The following is a 20637-nucleotide window of genomic DNA, read 5'->3' as shown; positions in this document are numbered from 1 at the left end:
CCCCACCCTCCCCTAGCTTATCTCTCCACGCTTCAGGCTCTCTGCCTTTATTCCTGATGAAGGGCTTTTGCCCGAAACGTTGATTTTGCTCAAGCTCCTCGATGCTGCCTGAACTGCTGTGCTCTTCCAGCACCATTGATCCAGAATCTACTCCATCAGTTCAGAGTCAAATATTCATTCCTGAATCACTATCTTTAAATCAGAAAGAGTCAGGGATTGATGCAGGCCGCTCAGCTTAGCAGCCCAATATGTGTGATCACATTAAAAGAGGAAAGAGTTTTAAAAAGCATAATTTTGAAACGTCTGATAGTTGGCAAAAATAAATACTAAAATTTTGGCTGGAATCTTCCAGGACATCCCATCCTGTGTCCTCAGAAGCCTGTAGATGTGCTGGCAAGGAGAACTTAATTGGATGAGAGGTAAATATTCAGTTTCCTGATGGCAGCTTGAAGTTTGCAATTAAGTTCTCAGAAGCTTTCAGGCATTTCACATCTTTATTACTGGGAACCTGTTTTGAATTCATTAACATGTTACGAATTCTTATCAGGACCCAGCCGACACTGGTGCAATCTTGTTAGCAAGGAACAGGAAATACATGTACTTAGTAACTTGACAAGAGTGGCATCTAACAATTACTAGCAACTTTGATTGTGCTGGCTTGTGTTTGTATGTAGGAATCACTCTTGGTCTATGCATATAAAAACCAATTGCATGGGCATGGAACCACAGACTGCATATTCCAACGTCTTAAGGCTGCACCACAGGAGATAATTCGGAAAACCATGAGTTGTTTTCCATACAGTGCGCTGATCACCACATGCAAAGGTAAAAGGTCACAAAGATGTTGCATATGAATGCATCAGGAAGGGGAAAACAATAGACGTGGTTTGTCGAGCAAGCTGTCACCCAACATGTGACAACCTGATCAGGACTCATAGGTTACAATGACAATGTCAACGACTCAAATGGAAAATAGACACCTTATTCCTGATATTTCGCCACAGTTCAGTATTTAAATGCAATGCTCCCTCTAGGCTGTGAGGCCACTCTGGAGTTCCGCATTGTCAACTGCATTAACTTTAGATTTCAGAAGCCACCGCCATGCAAAGTTTAACAGGAATCTTGCTTTCAGATGTGCGAGCAACTTAACCTAACAGGTGCATCAGCTTTGTTGTGATGAAGAAGCAGAAGGAGAAAGAATAGAAGGAGGGAAGAACAACAAAGAATCAAGGACAAGAGGCTCAGAGGGCTGCAGCTGTGGGAGGGCTGGCAGCACATCAACAGGAGAACCAATGCTATCAACTAGGGCACTGAGAAAGGGTGTACCAAAGGCATTCCAGTGACCTGTAGGTGAAAGAAAGGTAGTGTCGGAGATATCTTCACAGACAAAAGAAACCATTACTGACATTTCCCACCTCCTGCAGGAAAGTATGCAGCCATTTTAGGAGGCAGCACAGCGCCATTGGTGTTGAAGATCACAGCTACAATGAATTTCCACCTCTCAAACCTCAACCATGGTCTCGTGTGCATTAACGGAGTTAAACAAAACCATTCACAGGGATGTTGGTACTGTTTCAAGATTAGAGTGGTGCTGAAAAATCGGATGCTGTCTGACCTGCTGTGCTTTTCCAGCAACACTCTAACCTTGACTCTAATCTCCAGCATCTGCAGTACTCCGCCTCCACCATGTTATACAGTTTGTCCAGTTCACCATGTACATCTACCAAGCTTCCAGAGCCGAAAGATTTGTAGCCATTGCTGGCTACCCTCTGACACAAAGAATGCTCAGCTACATACAAGTTGCCAGAGCTCCTGGCATCATCCAACCAGATCCCTGAACAAAAGCGGCTTCACTCCCTGAAGTGTGCAACACATTTGTGACAACATGCAACAATTCCTGCAGGTATGTGGCTACTATCCAGGGAGCTGTCATTGCACTTGTGTTTCATTCCAAGGTTCCTCGAATGTTAGCTGCCCTCAGCTCCAGGTCTGGCTTGTGGATGACAATGGGTACCCCCATCTCACCAGAGGCCACAGCTAATGACTCCAGTGCACAACCCCCAGAGTGCACTGAACAATACAGCAATGCCATCCATGCATTCACAAGGCCATCAATGAATACACAGTTGGTCTTCAGAAGATGCACTTCCATTGCCTGGACCCCCCCCCAGTACTTATCAGACTGGATCTCCAGATTACTGATTGCTTGTTTCATCCTGTGCATCTCAGCTCAACAGCAGTGACAACTTAGAAGAGGGGAAATAGACCTGTCTCCTTGGAGGAGGAAGAGGAGGATTCTGAAGGAGCCAACCTTGAAGATGAAAATGACAAGGTAGCAATAGCAGGAGTGAGACAAGATTAACAGGCCCAAAAGATCGTGACAATGGCTAGACTGAACAGCAACTAATTTTGCAAGAACATCTGTGGGCACTCAAGTACCAGCCAATGTAGTACACAGGCATTCCTGTCATTCAAGGGAATTTGTGTTTTTAAAATAATAAACATTAAGATACTTTGATTGCTGATTCCCCTTTGTTTAAAATACATTTTTGTTGCCCCAATAACATTCTGACATTAAATTTCCTGGCCAGAGCATCAGTATAATGAAGGCATTTAGGGTTTTGGCAAAGGGGAGATGGTGCCACAGGGCACTAATGGAGTGTCCTGAGAGGACAATCCCAAAATGCAGATCAGTCACTCTTTCTCTCCGCCAATGCACAATGGCAGCACTGTCATCACTTGGTGGGATGGTACACCTGGTGGGAAGTTAAGATCCTTTAACTAGTCAGTGAATGAAAGCATCCATGAAGTGATTATCTTAGCGCATATTCAGCAGATACCAATAGTTCTGCTGGTCCCACCAGCAGTCCACAGGGGTAGAATGTGTACCAATGCCGTAGTCACAGCATCTGACAGAACTTGAGCAGATTCCTCCGTACTGTGCTCCAGTCCCTGGCACCTCTGCCTGAGAGTCCCCTTCTTACCTCTGTTATTATTATTACTATTATTATTATCTCATTAATGGCTGAGTCCAGAAGATCATAATTTATAATGAGTTCAGCAGGGGCTTGCTCACCACACCTCCTCTGACTGTGCTGTGCTCACCAGAATGTGACTCTGAGCCTGAATGGTTTTGCACTAGGGAGGGTGGAGAGCAAATGTCTTGATGATACTTGCAGTACCTCAGCTGCTTCATCTCAGAGGTGTGCTGTGAGGTGCTGTTAGCAATGGGCCTAGAAATCTTATGTCCCTAGTCTTGGTTTGGGAGTAGGATCTGAAGACTATAGAGAAAAATAAAGACCTGTTAGTGTTGTCAGCCACCACCCTTACCCAAGATTTAATTTAAGTGTTAGTGCTTAACATGAAGGTCGGACTAACTGTTCACACTAGAACGATGTAGATATCCAATCTCTCCTTTAGTACAAGCGTAATTCATTTGCTCATCTCTCAGCTCAGTGGCATCTTCCTTGAACAGGTTGAGGAGTCTTATATCAGGCATTCCCTACCCCCACTGACTGTAGGTATCACAGCTATACATTACCTCAGAGGCAAGTGACATCCTATACCTTACCTTTTTCTGGCTGGTTCACTAATGTAGTCTAAAGCACCAAAAATACAACTTTAGAATATCAATTTCGACACTTCAAAAATAAAACCCACTTAAATAACATTATTATGCAAAAGTGTGAAAACTACTAGTGCATGTCTAAGTATCAATTCTCTATTTAGTCCAGGTATTCCATTTTTAAAAAGGATGAAAAACATTTCCAGTAGAGACAAATTTCAAATAAAACTTGAAAACGCATTTTATAGTACATTCTCCGACAGTGTAATTTCAAGCTTCTGGTCAACTTCAAGTTGTTTTAGTTCTTGGAACTGGAATTGGCCATCAACAAGATTATGGCTTAAAACTTCAAGAAAATGTAACTTAGTTTAAGCTAATTAAAATAGACAAGAGCAGTTACAGTAAAACAAAATTATAAAGAGCTCTTGCCTACATGTCAAATTTGGCCTGTGAGCTTCTACAAGCATCAGCCAAAAAAAAAACAACATAGAATGAAAACTCATTGCCTTCAGCTTTGTAATGCATTGAAAATATTGGCAAGGAGAGTAGCAAACAATAAGGGTAAGATGGAATTACGACTTCAAGAAGACACCCAAAATGTATGCAACAGTGTTCTAAATGTCAGAATACTCTATCTGGAAGAGGATTTATCAAAAACTGCAAGGTCTTTTCCAAAACAAATTCAAATCTTTTCAAGTTGTACTGAGAATGGTTAAAATAGTTTATGCCCATATGAAAAAAAAGTTTATCATACTTTTATTATTAGTCTCTATAATTTAACAAAACCCTGATTAACATTAGCAAATTTATTTAGCTTAAGGTGAAGGGTCAAATACCATTCATGTGGGTTACACCTGCAACCAATCATCACCCTGCCTTTGATAATTAGCAAAAGATTCACTTGCCAAGACCACATTTGTCTAAAATGAGAGCCTCGTGGCTTCGTTTCCTTTCATAACATAGACATATTGATACTTTAAGCAATGAACAAGACAAAAAAAATTAACCTGAAAGGTTACAGAATGTTATTTTAAAACCATTCTGAGGTCAGTAATTCAAAAAGCCTTGTTATCTCAACCAGGCAGAGGTGCAACTGAAGATGGACAGCAGACAATTCAATTATGCCAGTACAAATTGGAGTAAAAGTTTTTAAATGGCAATCAGGATAAAAGTCTGCATTCGGAAAACGCAGAGTCAACCGAAGTACCTTTCTGTGGTTAGAAAAGCACAATGCTGTGGATACTGGAAATCTAAAATAAAGAAAATATCGGAGAAACTCAGACCTGGCAGGACCTGTGGAGAATGAAACAAGAGTTAATGTTTTTGAGTGGAAATACTGAAACAGTAACTATTTCCTTTTCCACAGATGCTCCACAGTTGAGTATTCTCTGTGATTGTTTCAGCCTTGGCTGTCCAAGTTAACTCAACACAGACAAAGAAACAAAAACTGTTCTGCTCAAGACTGCACAGTTCAGCACCATACTACACTAGCATGCATCCTTTGCTCAATGGAACAAGTCAGCCTGTTGATGTCTTCAAAGACACATACTGACAGAAAGTGACCAATAGGTAAAGAACATAGATTTAAAGTAAGTGGTAGAAGGATTGGATAGGAGAAGAATTATTTTCACCCAGAGCATGGAAGAAAGTTTTGTAGCTCTCTGCTTGAAATGATAATACATGCAGAAACACTACTGTATCTAAAACATGTTTGGATATGCAAACTGCTGCAAACCCCATGGATTGCAGCAAAATCCAGAGACTGGGATTAGACTGGACAGCTCTTTCACAGCTATCACAGACAATAGGCCAAATAACTCACAGATATACTTCAGCCATGCATCATTTGTTCCAGGTGAGAAGAGTCAGGATGCCTCTGTTCTTTCTCCACTCCCTTAACTTCTTATAAAAAGGATTTGCTTGCTAATTCATTGGATGTTTAACTAGTTTATCACTCTGACTGTAAAGCTTTCCTGCAGTGTTTAAAACAGGAGCAGTACTTCCCATACTCATAACCAAACATAAATAAAAATAATAAGAACACTAACCCTTATGCATCCGATAATTCACAAACATTGCTATAGACATGTAAATTACAAATTGGAAAGATATATTAAGTTGTTTAAAATTCCAGAGTAGAAAAGTCAATCATGTATGGATATGAATGATTTAAATAACGAAAAATTTAAAAACGCTGATGGAATACTTCTACTTGCCTTTCGAATGCTACCCATGACATACAGCTAATAAAAGAAGGCAGAGTTCAAGCTTGCAGGACAGATACTGGGAAAAAGAGAGAGTGCTTCTCCAGTGTCCCTACAAGTTCTATTCCCCGATCTGGAGAAAATATCACCCTCCCTCTCACCTCCTGATTACCCAAAGATTATCACAGCAAACCAATTCCAGATTAATGGTTGGAAGAGTTCCTTTCACAGCCAGGATCCATTGTGTGAAGAAATGGCATCTAAAGGTTTAGAGCTGCCAGAGGAAATGGTGGAGGCTGGAATAATTACAACATTTACAAGGTATCTGAATAGGAAGGGTTTAGAGGCATATGGGCCAGATGCTGTCAAGTGGGACTAGATTAGGTTAGGATATCTAGTCAGCATGGACGAGTTGGACCGAAAGGTCTGTTTCTGTTCTGTATATCTCTATGACTCTGTGACTCTAAAACAGCTGATATTTGGATACCTTATGAGTGGATTAGGGGGTGGAGTTATTTATATTCCTCTAAGGCTATTGTCCTTGATGGATTCTCCTGGACAGCCCGATTTTCGTTAATGGAATTAGAATTTGTAGGCTACAGTTGGTCAAAGGTTCCAGCATAGAGGGAGGGAATGAGTAAGAGTGAATGAATGAATTTTTCAATATAAAACATGGTTTTACCACAGGTCTATAGAAGAGCAGCTCTGCTCCTGAACAATCTTAGCTTTTACAATTTCTCTATCGCCACATATGCAAGGTTGGATTAGACTACATCCATCTCAAATTTCCCCGGCAATTTCAATCTTAAACCAAGAAGCATATTTAATCAAACATGTGCACAAGGTACGTTACCTGTGATTCTAGAACTAAGGTTGTTTATGGGACCCTGAGAATTGTATGCAAGCTTATCTACAAAGAAAAAGGTAACTATACAGGACAAGAATAATTTATTCATATGGAATCATTTTGATAATACATTATATAAATACATCTGTCTTGCCACATATGCAGACAGAGTTTAATTTTTCAAACTCTTAACACATTACTAGAAAGCCAATGCATTCCACAGATGTATCACTTCGGTTTTATTTTCTGGCATGATCAAAATTTAGGAAGGGTTCTACTTCAGTGGCTACATGGATATTTATGATATTCACAGCCATTTCCTGCAAGCCTCAGATATTTATTTCCTATCACAAAATCCTGAAACAATTTGCCATGGGGAATAAAAAATCTAAAGACAGCTAATCCTTTTGAAATTCCCATGCTTGCAAAATGTCTGACTCCCCCTGCAACTGATGGTTTGACCAGTGATGGCGACGTGATATTCTAATGAAAGAACTTGAAGACAAACATTTTTCCTTTCACTCCCTCAGTCTGGCTCCGTTGGTATCACTGTCATTTCTGAGTCACATGGACTGGGCTCAATCACAACACTCAAGTTTGAGATTCCATTCCAGTACCTTTCAGAGGCGATGTGAAACCATGGCCTGTGTTCTTTCTTGGATGGATAAAAAAGATTCCACGGCAGTATTTTAAAGAAGTGCAGAGGAGTTGCCCTCGATGTCCAGAACATTTATTCCTACACTGCAACTGTGAATACACTTCAAAAAGCTCTTTATTGGTTGTAAAATGCTTTGAGATGTCCAAAAGTAAAGCGTTATAAAATGCAAGTGTCTCATTATCAAGCTATGTACAACAGTTATTGTGACGCTAAAGAAAGCCCCAAGGTATTTCAGAAGCTTGCTAACATTAAGAGTCAAATATGAGAAGACTTTTTTTTAAAAAACGTAACACCAGCATATCCTGATTTGTTCACAGATTACCTGCTTTGTCACAAAGAAACTCAATAGATTTGAATTAAAAATGTTGATAGAATAAAACATATTTATAAATCAGTCATACCTGATAATAGCAGCAGACTTTTAAAAATTTTTCTTGTTCTGCATATTATTTACTTGGGATTGCATGTTAGTCGACAGTAATGACATTTGAGAAGGAATGTAGCTATTGATAATATCCATGTGGAGACCAAACGCTTTGAGAAAAATTTTAGAATTGCAGTGACAGTGAGGATCATGTGGCAAGATTTTAAGTTTTAAGACTTTAACTGTAACAATCAAGTTCAAAAACAACATTGATTAAATCATAACTTTGTCTGTAATTTAAACTTTAGATTACTAAAACTAGTTTTAACTTTTAAAATGAGCAACAATTCCCCTCTATTGTTCCAATTTACTCTGTCTCTTAAATGGGCACTTCAGTCCCTGAGAACTATCTCAGAGATACACTCTGCTCTGGGTGACTTGCTTCATTTTTCCTTTTCTATCCAGATAATATCTAATCTCTGAACTGATTTTCAAAGTGAGGGTTACCCTGGAGATTCCTCCCTCTGAAGAAACCTAGGTGTATCCTCCACCCCAGTTTAACTCCTCACAATCTAGATATGTTCAACCTGAAAAAATGAGCTCCCCAAAGTAATTTTATCTGGTGAAAAAGACTGCCTAGCTGCCTTTCTCACTCAGATTCCAATAGACTGACACATTTCCATCAGGTTCATTGATATCTTAGAAAGGACTTTAAGGCAACATTACAACATTTTGCTATGCCATTGTCTCAAAGCCCATCTCCATAGCACCATCTCCACAGTGAACCACATGGGTCTTGCAGCAAGTTAAGTACGTTAATTATCTATCTGTTAGCCACCCAATTCCATTCTATCATGAAATAAAGAGTTTAGAGTATAACTGTTTCCAAAATCAGATATTCCTCACACCGCCCTGAGATATGGGGACTAAGACATAGGTAGCAGAGATGATTCTGTCAATGTCTACAAGTGTGAACATTTCACACCATTTCCTCAGTAAACTAACTTGCTCCTCACCCCCACTTAACCTTATCAACCAAACTACCCATCTTGTCATCAGGTCGGATTCAGGGCCGGTCACTTTATTCCTCTATTTTACCCAAAATAAAAGAGGTAGGCCCAGGTTCAAATTTAGATTAAAATGATCTCACAGAGCAGTATTACTAAAATGAGGAGGCGGAGTCAAAGCTGCTTATAAATATTCCACTGGATTCTAGAATTGGAGGCGAGAGGTGACAAGCTGTATAAAAGTTACAAATCCCAGCATCTTCCTGTCTGAGGAGCAAGGAGACAGCCAGAGAGATGGCACAGGTATCAGACAGGTTGATAGAGCTAACTTAATGGACTTAGGACATTTATGCAAATCAATTAATCTGACCTCGTCATTCAATTCCTGCAAATTTAAGACACCATTGTAGTGGTGCGATGGTAGTGTCCCTACCCGTGGACCAGGAAGCCCAGGTTCAATTCCACCTGCTCCAGATGTGTGCAATGACATGTCTGAACAAACTCATTAGAAAAATAGGCGTAATTTTTAAAAAGGCAGAAATATTATTCAAGTATTTTTACTAAATAAGTTTTTCTGCCTCTACCAACCTTTCGGGCAGCAAATTCAATACCACCAATAACAAAAATTCTCAATTCTCTCTACTACAACTGCCAATTACTTTAAAAATATGTCCCTGTATTATTGATCTCTCCTTTCTCTATTAGGTCTTCATAATTTGCACACCGCAATTAGAACTTTGTTGTGCTATGTCACATGGTCAGTGTACCTTTACTAGACACATTCATGATATCACCATTGTACCATCACATGTAACCTGAGGCTATAAAGGTTTCATACACATTTGGCAAGGCGTTGGTCCAGTGGTATCATTACTGGACTGTTAGTCCAGACACCCTGGTAATGTTTCAGGGACCCAGATTCAAATCCCGCCATAGCAGATGGTGAGATTTGACATCAGTACAAGTCTGGAATTAAGAGTCTAATGATGACCATGAAACCAGTGTCGATTGTCGAGAAACCTATCTGGTTAACTAATGTCCTTTCATGTGACTCCAACCCAATAGCAACGTGGTTAACTCTCAACAGCCCTCTGAGTTGGGCAACCCTTAGGGATGGTCAATAAATACTGATCTAGCCAGCAATACTCACATCCTGTGAATGAATAAGGAAAGAAAAAACACAATTTTGCCTCAGATCACATGAAGCATGGCACCCTGCTAGAAGCACGGATTCTTCAACACTATGATATTCACACAGTTTCCTATGTGACTGAGGATTAAAGAAGGACTGTTACATCAAGTAAAACATCCCGTTGGAGGTATACTCATACCACCCTTAGTTTCTGGTATTTTACAGAAATTAACCCTAATCTATCCAAATCTTCGTTCATAGCTATAATATTCAATTCCTGGAAATATTCTCACAATATCTTCTGTGCCCTCTCTAATATGATCACATCCTTCCTGTAATATGGTAAACAGAACTGTATGAAGTGTGCTATCTCCAGTATGCTGCTGACTTCATTTTTTTCTGCATCAAGATTTACGCAGTTTGGGTCCTGGTTATTGTACTGCATACAACTTTCCACCAGCTTTTTCTTCATGTTATGTGATGCTAGCAACCATCCAATCACCAAAGATCCTCCCCCCCACCCCCAACCAAGCCAGTTTACAGAGTATATCAGTATCAGTCTTTAAATACATTAAATTTGCAGTCTTAAATTTTGTTTGCAAGGCTTAATTGTAAAGTAATTTGAAACAGAATCTTTAAAATATCTTCTATTAATCTAATTTTGCCATAGCTGAGATAAAGACTTGTACAACATGTGTTCCATTTTATTTCATCTACCATAGCTAGGTTAGAAAATAAAACTCAGCAAAACATGCAAGTATGTGTGCTGAATCAGTCTTATTTCTTTCATATGAACATACCATTCAATATTTCGAAAATATGAATGTCTACTGGAGTCATAGAGACGAACAGTATGGAAACAGACCGTTCGGTCCAACCCGTCCATGCCAACCAAATATCCCAACCCAATGTAGTCCCACCTGCCAACACCTGGCCCATATTCCTCCAAACCCTTCCTATTCATAAAACAATCCAAATGCCTTCTAAATGTTGCAGTTGCACCAATTGTTGCCCCTTAGGTCTCTTTTATATCTTTCCCCTCTCACCCTAAACCTATGCCCACTAGTTCTGGACTCCCCAACCCCAGGGAAAAGACTTTGCCTATTTACCCTATCCACGCCTTTCATAATTTTGTAAACCTCTATAAGGTCACCCCTCAGCCTCAGCATCAGGGAAAACAGCCCCAGCCTGTTCAGCCTCTCCCTATAGCTCAAATCCTCCAATCCTGACAACATCCTTGTAAGTCTTTTCTGAACGCTTTCAAGTTTTTTTCCGATAGGAAGGAGACCAGAATTGCACATAATATTCCAACACTGGCCTAACCAATGCCTTGTCCAGCTGCAACATGACCGGCCAACACCTGTACCAATACTCTGACCAATAAAGGAAAACATACCAAATGCCTTCTTCACTATCCTACCTACCTGCGACTCCACTTTCAAGGAGCTTTGAACCTGGACTCCAAGGTCTCTTTGTTCAGCAACACTCCCTAGGACCTTACCATTAAGCGTATAAGTCCTGCTAAGATTTGCTTTCCCAAAATGCAGCACCTCACATTTACCTGAGTTAAACTCCATCAGCCACTTCTCGGCCCATTGGCCGATCTGATCAAAATCCTATTGTAATCTGAGGTAACCCTCTTCTCTGTCCACTATACCTCCTATTTTTGTGTCATCTGCAAACTTACTAACTGTACCTCTTATACTCCCATCCAAATCATTTATATAAATAACAAAAAGTAGAGGACCCAGCACTCCACTGGTCATAGGCCTCCAGTCTGAAAAACAACTCTCCACCACAACCCTTTGTCTTCTATATTTGAGCCAGTTCTGTATCCAAATGGATAGTTCTCCCTTTATTCTGTGAGACCTAACCTTGCGAATCAGTCTCCCATGAGGAACCTTGTCAAACGCCTTACTTAAGTACACATAGATCATATCTACCACTTTGCCCTCATTAATCCTCTTTGTTACTTCTTCAAAAAACTCAATCAAGTTTGTGAGACATGATTTCCCACGCACAAAGCTATGTTGACTATCCCTAATCAGTCCTTGCCTTTCCAAATACATGTACATCCTGTCCCTCAGGATTCCCTCCAACAACTTGCCCACTACTAACGTCAGGCTCACTGGTCTATAGTTCCCTGGCTTGACCTTACTACCCTTCTTAAACAGTGGCACCACGTTAGCCAACGTCTAGTCTTCCGGCACCTCACCTGTGACTATCGATGATACAAATCTCTCAGCAAAAGGCCCAGCAATCACTTCTCTGGCTTCCCACAGAGTTCTAGGGTACACCTGATGAGGTCCTGGGGATTTATCCATCTTTATGCGTTTCAAGACATCCAGCACTTCCTCCTCTGGAATATGAATATTTTGCAAGGTGTCACCATCTATTTCCCTACAGTCTATATCTTCCATATCCTTTTCCACAGTAAATACTGATGCAAAATATTTCCATCTGTGAAGAGATATGAATGACCCCAGTTTTATCCAATAACCCCACCAACCTTTTTAGCCGGAGATTTTAATGTTTTGTCTTTCGATTATAGACTATTTATTAGGTGCAGAATTGTTGAGATAAAGATAAAGTATCACCTTTACTCCTGGTATATACGTGAAGATATGTCTTAAATGCAAAAGGAATATCAAAGGGCAGTTCAATTATATAGGACCAACATCCTGGAAATGTCTTTCTGCAATACTGTAAAAAGGTGTATATTTCCATGAACAGCCAAGTTACATTCAGTTTAACAGTATGTGCTACTGCAGCTAGTACCAATTCCAGGAACAAGAAATATCTGATAACATTCAAGGGCATATATTTAAGGTGAGAAGCGCAAGACTCAAAGAAGACCTGAGGGGCAATATTTTCAAAGAGGGTGGTGTATATATATATATATGGAATGAGTTTCCAAGGAGGTCATAAAGATGAGTGCAATTACAACATTTAAAGACATTTAGACATGTACATGGATAGGAAAGGTTTAGAAAGATATGGGCCAAACACGGGCAAATGGGACTTGTTCAGTTTAGGAAACCTGGTTAACATGGACAAGTTGGACAAGGGACCTGTTTCCATGCTGTATGATTCTATGTCCCATTCTGAATGACATTGATAATTAGAGCCAAATTTGATACTTGATCATATACGCCACATATGCCATTAAGACTTTGAAACACAAATAATTAATAAAGTTCACAAGAAACAGAGGTAAGAAACCTTTTTTAAAATCTAACTTTGCTTGAAGCTACAAACAATTCAGTCAGTTAAAGATCCACTGGCAAACTCAACCCTCCAATAACTTGCCTATTCTGAGCAGAAAAAAAAACTTAAGTTTCCTCTAATGACTCCAAATGAGCGGAGTTCAATCTTTCCTTTTGCTGCAGACTCCTATGTTCAAACAGGAATGAAGAGTACAACTAGGTGCATTTCTTCCCATCATCACAGAATACTGCAGCTGGATGTAACACGCGTTGAGATTAGCCAATAAGGCAAGATGCATGGAGCTCATCAGCCAACAGTAACCACTAATACAAATGAGAGAAGATTTTCATTCCATTGGTTTTAGTTAATTTTAAATCCAAAAGCTGGAGGTTCTCCATTGTATAAAGCTTCTCAGCTACAAAGAACCTTTAGGCTGATTTTCCAATAAGTTTTACCATAAATAAAAATCTCAAATCACCTGTTTTCAGACTTAATTTTTCACTGTAATTATCAGAATGAATTTCAATCTCACATTCTTTCGATACAAGACATTATTCATTTCATTCTAGTGACTACTGAATGATTCACTCAAAGCTGTTCAGAGAGACTTGAAGCTGCTCATCAAACCCAAATAATAAAATTCTGTTCTTTTTCCCTCTGGCAGAAATTCAATGTTTGTTGAGAAGATTACAGTTAAGCCATGCTAACTATTTTACATTACAAAAATACTGTACCTGGTTAAAATTCTTGAAAGAAAATTCTTTAAAAAGGGCATCCCGGTCTTCAACTTGCCCCCATCCAGCTGCTTTTAATTCTGGAAGAAGTTGTTCCCTTTCCTCTGGAGTTAACCACTGGGACTGTGAAGCCTAAAAGAACGTCAAGCACAAGGTATTATGAGCATTGCCTACTTCGTTAAGTTTACAGTAATTTATAAAACAAAATGGCAAATGTTGTAATAGTAATTTATAAAGATATAAATAAGAATGTTTAGTAACATTAAGGATTGTGTATAATGAAAAAGAAAAAACATAAAATGACATTCCATTTGAACCTTAATGCCATGTTACCTTCTTTGACATGACAAGGCAATGGTTTCTCCACATTAGGCTTGAGAAGGAACTAAAGTTTCACACTGCCAACACTGCAATTAATTAAAATGTTCACCCATTGCAAGTATCTGTGCGAAAATAAAGTGAAAACAATTCATCACAGTCCGGTTATATCTGGAGGGAAGAGAGGAACCAAACATGTATGCCTCAGCTGAGCAATGGAGAAGAAGCATTGGTGAAGGATTGAGATCAACTGTTTCAGAAGCTGGATTATAGTCAAGGTAATCAAAGAGGAAAACAACATTACAGTTACAAGGGTTGCCAATGGTATTTTAGACTGCAGCCATTTCAATGCAATGACAAAATCCTGCTGAAGGATAATTAAACAAGAAATTGCAGGAAAGATGGGCACAACTTTGGAGGAAAAGCGCAGCAGGTCAGGCAAAATCCAATGAGCAGGAGAATCGACGTTTCGGGCATGAGCCCTTCTTCAGGAATGGCTCATGCCCGAAATGTCGATTCTCCTGCTCCTTGGATGCTGCCTGACCTGCTGCGCTTTTCCAGCAACACATTTTCAGCTCTGATCTCCAGTATCTGCAGTCCTCATTTTCTCCACAACTTCGGAGGAGACAACTTATTCAACTACTTTAGAAAGGAAAATAAGTTAATGTGCAAATCATAAAGGGGTCAACTTTTATTAAAAAGGAGAGCAGAAATGACAACACAATGCCCAAGGAGATGGTCTAGCTTACAAAGTTAGCGTGCATTCAGATATTTTACACTTATTAAAACTGTGAATTCACAAACTTTTAACTTTTAAATAAGGTTATGAATCATTTTTTGCAGATCATGGACACATTTGACAGAGCATGTAAATGATTCAGCAATAAAAGCCTTTGCTCTGCTGCATTATCTTAAAATCACCACAAGATGGCATAATCTTAAACAGAATTCAACTAACAAACTTGCAGCTCAATAATCCAGCAGTTTCAGGATCGCCAGACCATGGGAGATCAAGTGTCCAATACAGTACCCTGAGCTCCTGGCCTGTGCCATCCTCCAAAAACATCCCATGGAATGTAGGCATCACTGGCTGGGCCAACAATTATAGCCCATTCCTAACTGCCTCTCTCAATGCCCTGCAATAAACACTTAGCCAACAAACAATGGTCACATCAGAAGTACTGTGGGAGCCGGATCACAGATGGGTACTGGATAAAACAGAAGTTCAAACTGTAAAATTGACTTCTGAACCTAGAACTGCCTGTAAGTGATAGCTTCACACCTTCAAAATCAAGTGGACTCAAAATTTTGATTCTTTTGAAATCACAATGCATCACAGGATGCTAAATTTTCACAAATATGTTCATTATTGGGTTTCAATATGATGTTGTCTTTTCATCTTAATTACTGAGGTGGCCAAATAAAGCTTAATACAGAAGAAAGTGAGGACTGCAGATGCTGGAGATCAGAGTCGAGAGTGCAGTGCTGGAAAAAAACAGGTCAGGTAGCATCTGAGGAGCAGGAGAATTGACGCTTCGGGCAAGAGCCATTCATCAGAAAGCTTAATACAGTCAAGTGTAAAGTGTTCAATGGTCATTGATTAACTGCAATGTCTTAATCCAATTTCAAATGCATCTAGTTATCATGAAAGTAGTGGATTTGTGAAAGATAGAACCTGGGGTTCAAACTATGAGAAGCAAAATCGTATATTCCATCTCAGGGTGTAAAAATCCCTTAGGATTTATTGTTTTATGGAATTGGTTCTTCCCAGATAGTCCTGTATCTTTAAGACATGTCATATGATATATATAGAGAGAGATATCCACTCTGTGTAATCGCAATAAAAAAACAGATATAGGCCATTCAGTCCCTCAGGCCGGCCCCACCATTTAATAAAATTGCCATTGATCTGATTATAACCTCAATCCACATTCCCTGAAATTAACCCCCAACTCTGCAATCCTGCCTGCTCACCAAGAATCCACCCATCTCAGCCTTAGAAACCTTGAAAGGCTCTATTTTCACAGCCTTTTCAGGAAGGGAGTTCACAACACACACCAAAAGAATGAAACTTGCCTCATTTCCATTGTAAACGGTCACCCATGTTAGATTCAATATATTCAGCAGTCAGTTAATATTTTCAATTAGTCAGATGCATGTATGTAACATACACTAACATCAGTAAGCACAGAACTCAGATTACATGTGCAAGTTTGAGAGTTGCTAAACAAATAGACCTTGGAGTGCAGGGTCATAGTTCCTTGAAAGCGGAATTGCAGGTAGATATGATAGTGAAGGTGTTTAGAATGCTTTCTTTTATTGGTCAGAGCACTGAGTATAGGAGTTGAGAGGTCATGTTGTGGCTGTACAGGACTTTGGTTAGGCCACTTTTGTAATATTGTGTGCAATTCTAGACTCCCCCCTATAGGAAGGAGGTTGTGAAACTTGAAAGAGTTCAGAAAAGATCTACAAAGGATGCTGCCAAGGTTGGAGGGTTTGAGCTCTAGGGAAAGGCTGAATAGACTAGGGCTGTTTTCCCTTGGAGCGTCAGAGGCTGAGGGGTAACCTTACAGAAGTTTATAAAATCATGAAGGGCATGGAAAAAGTAAATAGGCAAGGTCTTTTCCCTGGGTTGGGAGAGTCCAAAACTAGCGGGCAAAGGCTTAGGGGCAAGCTTTAAAAGGGACCTACGGGCCAACTTTTTCAAGCAGAGGGCGGTGCATATATGAAATGAGCTGCCAGAGGAAGTGGTGGAGGCTGGTACAATTACAACATTAAAAAGGATAGGTACATGAATAGGAAGGGTTTGGAGGGATATGGCAAAGTACTGGTAAATGGGACTAGATTAGTTTAGGACATCTGGTCGGCATGGACGAGTTGGACCAAAGAGTCTGTTTTCATGCTATACACTATGACTCTATATTTTAGCTGTTTAAATAGCTCATATTATTAGTAAACTTCAAGACACCTGTCTGAGCAGGAACCAACTCTTTGTAGTATATGTTATGCAGACTAACACATGGAAAACCGTAAAGTGCATCAGGCATCTCCCTCCAAAAGGGCAAGGCAGTAGGGTTTAATTAACTCCTGAAGTACCACTCCATGTGTGTGAGGTAAAGTGAGAAAGCTCACTTCCATAAACTACTCTCAACAATCTATCCAAACAATTAGAGATTAAAGCTAATACTGATCAATCAGGAGTAAGAAGGGTAATAATTTGGATAATTATGTGGGAGCCTAAGCATTGTTCCAGACCAAGAATGAACAAAACTTGATTCTGCACCCAATCAGATTTACTTCTTTTGAAATGGGAAAGATGACATTCATTTAGAGTACACTGTACCTTTTGTGTTGTAGCTTTTCAGGGTTAACAGCTTATTAATTCTGCAATCTACAGGTCACTCATCTGTATGTTTCTTTGAATTATTCTATGTATTTTACTTTCCATTTAAAATAGAGCATTCTTTATTTTTTGTCAAATAATAATATTTTTATACTTAAATATTTAAGTTCAGTGCAACATTGGACAATAAATGCCATCAATTCTCATTTGTAAATAAGTTTAAAAACATAGTCTGGAATTAATAGCAAGAGTACAAGTTTGTGACAGGGCTGAAGATAATGACTTTATTCACACATGCTTGGATATCAGACAGTCCAGAAATACAGTAAGAGTGGAATGGGGGAGGACAGGCAATGAAGAGATAGTTAAACATCATCCGAATCAGCCAAAGATACTGTAAGACTACAGATGCTGTAGCAAAGCAAATCACATATGGAAGGAAGGAAGGAAGGAAGAAGAATAGATTCTCAAAAGGACTCAAAAGGATAGGTTGCAGTAGGAGAAAACAAAACAATTATTGAAAATAATTTGCCTATGAAAAGACAGGCAAGAGTGGAACAACTAGAAAGCAGAAGAAGAGGTCCCTTGGAGAAAAACGCTGTGGTTGATTGTGTCCAAGGCTGCAGGGAGGTCAAGGAGGCTCCACAGTCATAGAGAATAGTAACTTCTCTGTGCATCAGTTTACACAAAAAAAACCACAGCATCACAGCCAAGGTTGACCCATCCTAACGTCGTGTTGCATTTCGATCAGCCATCCCAGCAAAGACTAGGAACGGCAGAGTTGTTGTGCACAGAAGTACTGAAACTAATTGTAGACTTCCCTGGCGTTATTATGGCCCGGGTCAGTTCATTCAGCAGTGACTGGCTTGCAAAGCGTTTGAAGTTCTGGCCAAGTTAGTGTCTGTAGTATTAAACTGACAGCCGCCAGTTGAATACCATCAAGTTATCTACAGCCCACATGCAAAAAAAAATTGAAAACAAAAGCCAAGGATGCAAAAGAAAAGTTCCTTCACCCGTGAAAATGTAATCTATGTTAAACCAGATTCACAGGGACTTCTCTACAAGACTATCCGAGGCCCTCGTTTTCTCTAAAGGCACTGACGATAGCGGAATGCTGCGTCCGCACTCCCACAGTGAGTGCAACATTGAACACAATGTGCATCAGTCCGGTACGTACCATTTTTGAAGACAGTCTAAGGGAAGCAGCACTAGAGTGCACGGAAAGGAGACTATGCAGCACTCTGGGCCCCGCCGTATGGCTGAACATTAACCAGCTCATCGCTCTCCTAATAACCCACGGCCTCCCCCTGCGTTCTGCCTTCACCGAGCAAAGTCCCCAGTCACGGACGGGACGTTCAATTTCCTTCTCGAAAAATACGTAAAATAAAAACAGTCATTAGTTACCAATGGTATAAAATAAGATTCGTTTTTTTTAAAGAGATCGGGTTGATTTCAAAGACGTTATATCGTTTCCTCGTCCCTCTAGAGGGAGCAAGTTGCGCATTATGTCCTTTCGCTTAGACCTGGGCTGGAATGATTAACCATATGATCCCACCTCTCAACAACACCGGAACGTCCGCCACCTTTCACCACACCAAGAGAAACACGGGCTACCGGGTCAGCTTTTAAGTATGACTCGAAATGTGTACAACTTTAATAAGCCAGCGTTAACCAAGATACCAACTATGATATATTATTTAGTTGTGGCCTTCATGTTTTAATTTACAAGTAAACAGCGCTGAACAGAAACCCCGAATTAATATTCCCTTTCTGAACCTCAATTTACCAAAGCCAATACCTCTGAGCCAGAGGCCTTGGTTCAAGTCCTACCTGTTCCAGAGGTGTGCAATAATATCTCTAAACAGGTGGATTAGGAAAATGTGTTTCATTTCTCTTTCCGTCTGGTTGGGATCATCTAACTGGACACAATCCAAAGTTGCAGTCCATATAACAACATATAAAACATTTCAACCAATATGTCATGGAGGGCAGCACTTTCTGAAAAAAATGTCAAGCTTTTCTAAATGTTGTGTTATACTGCTGCAATGGAAGAAAAGGAATCAATAGCCTTTTTGGGTCATTCTCCCCATTTACATGGTGGACTGACCAGTATTAGTTGAGAGTATTTCTCCAGGAATCTGCATTAGGATTGCTGTTATTTCTTATTTGCGTCACAAATTTGTTTTCAATTTGCAAATTCAATCCAGATCTATCTTATTTGCAGCTAATACTAAATGAAGAGAATCACCAGAAGCAAAAGAGCCAGTTCATAGAGTGTCGACAGAAAACATTCTTCTTACTGGTAATCTTTCGACTCGGGAGACAATTAAGTGGTCAACATTGCCTAATGTGGCTCATGATTCCCACTGCACATGAATGTCTACTTGCTGCAGGGGAAGGGAGTGTATTGAGATGGTGTCAGATTGATTGGCCTATCTCCACTAAGCCCTTTTCTTAGCCAGCTGAGCTTCAGCTTTACCTGCCTGTATCAATGTCAGTGGCAACATCTGCCATAAAACCTAAGAAACAGGAACTGAGAAGGCTGTTCAGCTCCTTGAGTCTGCTCTACCATTCAATAGTATCATGGCTAATTCCACATCCACTCTCCTGCCCTTTCCCCATAACCTTTGATTCCCCAACTGATAAAGAATCTGTCTCAGCTTTAAATATACACCAGCACTCTACCTCTACAGCTCTATGTGGCAAGGAGTTCCAATGACTCATAACCTTCTGAGAGAAGAAATTCCTCCTCATCTCAGTATTAAATCAGCACCCCTTTATTCTGAGACTATGCCCTTTGGTCCTAGACTGTTCCATGAAGGGAAACATGCTCTAAGCATTTACCCTGCCAAGTCCCTTACAAATCCTATATGTTTACGGTGATCATCCCTCATTCTTCAAAACTCCAGAGAGTAGAGTCCCAACCTGTTTAACCTTTACTCATAAGACAATCCCCTCATATTAGCGATCATCCTAGGAAACCTTCTATGAACTGTCTCCAATGAAACAATATCTTTCCTTAAATAAGGAGACCAAAACTGCTCACTTTTTACAGATGCAGGAAGATTTCCTGCTCTTAAACTCCAACCCTCTTGAAATAAGAGCCAACATCCCATTAATGTTCCTGAATATCTGTTGTATCTGCTGCTCGTTTTCTGTGTTTCATGCACACCTACCCACAAATCCCTTTGAGTTGCAGCTTTCTGTAGATTTTCTCTATTTAAATACTATTTTGTTCTTTTGTCCTCCCAACTTCAC

At 39.9% G+C, this 20637-nt stretch overlaps 1 protein-coding gene across 4 annotated transcripts in view; it reads right to left on the bottom strand.

Annotated features, from left to right (window-relative positions):
• LOC122556597 (pterin-4-alpha-carbinolamine dehydratase 2-like) overlaps window positions 1–19293 on the bottom strand; it is a 65659-nt gene extending 46366 nt beyond the window's left edge. The window contains exons 1-2 of one of the 4 annotated variants that reach the window (XM_043703478.1): window positions 19210–19293; window positions 13719–13850 (exon numbers count right to left, since the gene is read on the bottom strand). Coding sequence is in view for 1 of the 4 variants with exons in the window: in XM_043703474.1 (XP_043559409.1) it covers window positions 13719–13850; window positions 18557–18658 (234 nt within the window). In the remaining 3 variants the exon portion in view is untranslated. Of the gene's footprint in view, window positions 1–13718; window positions 13851–18556; window positions 18894–18934; window positions 19127–19209 lie in introns of those variants that run through there. The other 3 variants (XM_043703477.1, XM_043703475.1, XM_043703474.1) reach the window with 3 other exon arrangements.
• Between the last annotated feature and the right edge of the window lie 1344 nt (window positions 19294–20637).

Source organism: Chiloscyllium plagiosum, chromosome 14, assembly GCF_004010195.1.
Source record: "Chiloscyllium plagiosum isolate BGI_BamShark_2017 chromosome 14, ASM401019v2, whole genome shotgun sequence".
Classification (NCBI taxonomy): domain Eukaryota; kingdom Metazoa; phylum Chordata; class Chondrichthyes; order Orectolobiformes; family Hemiscylliidae; genus Chiloscyllium; species Chiloscyllium plagiosum.
This window is presented reverse-complemented; position numbering and strand designations above follow the sequence as displayed.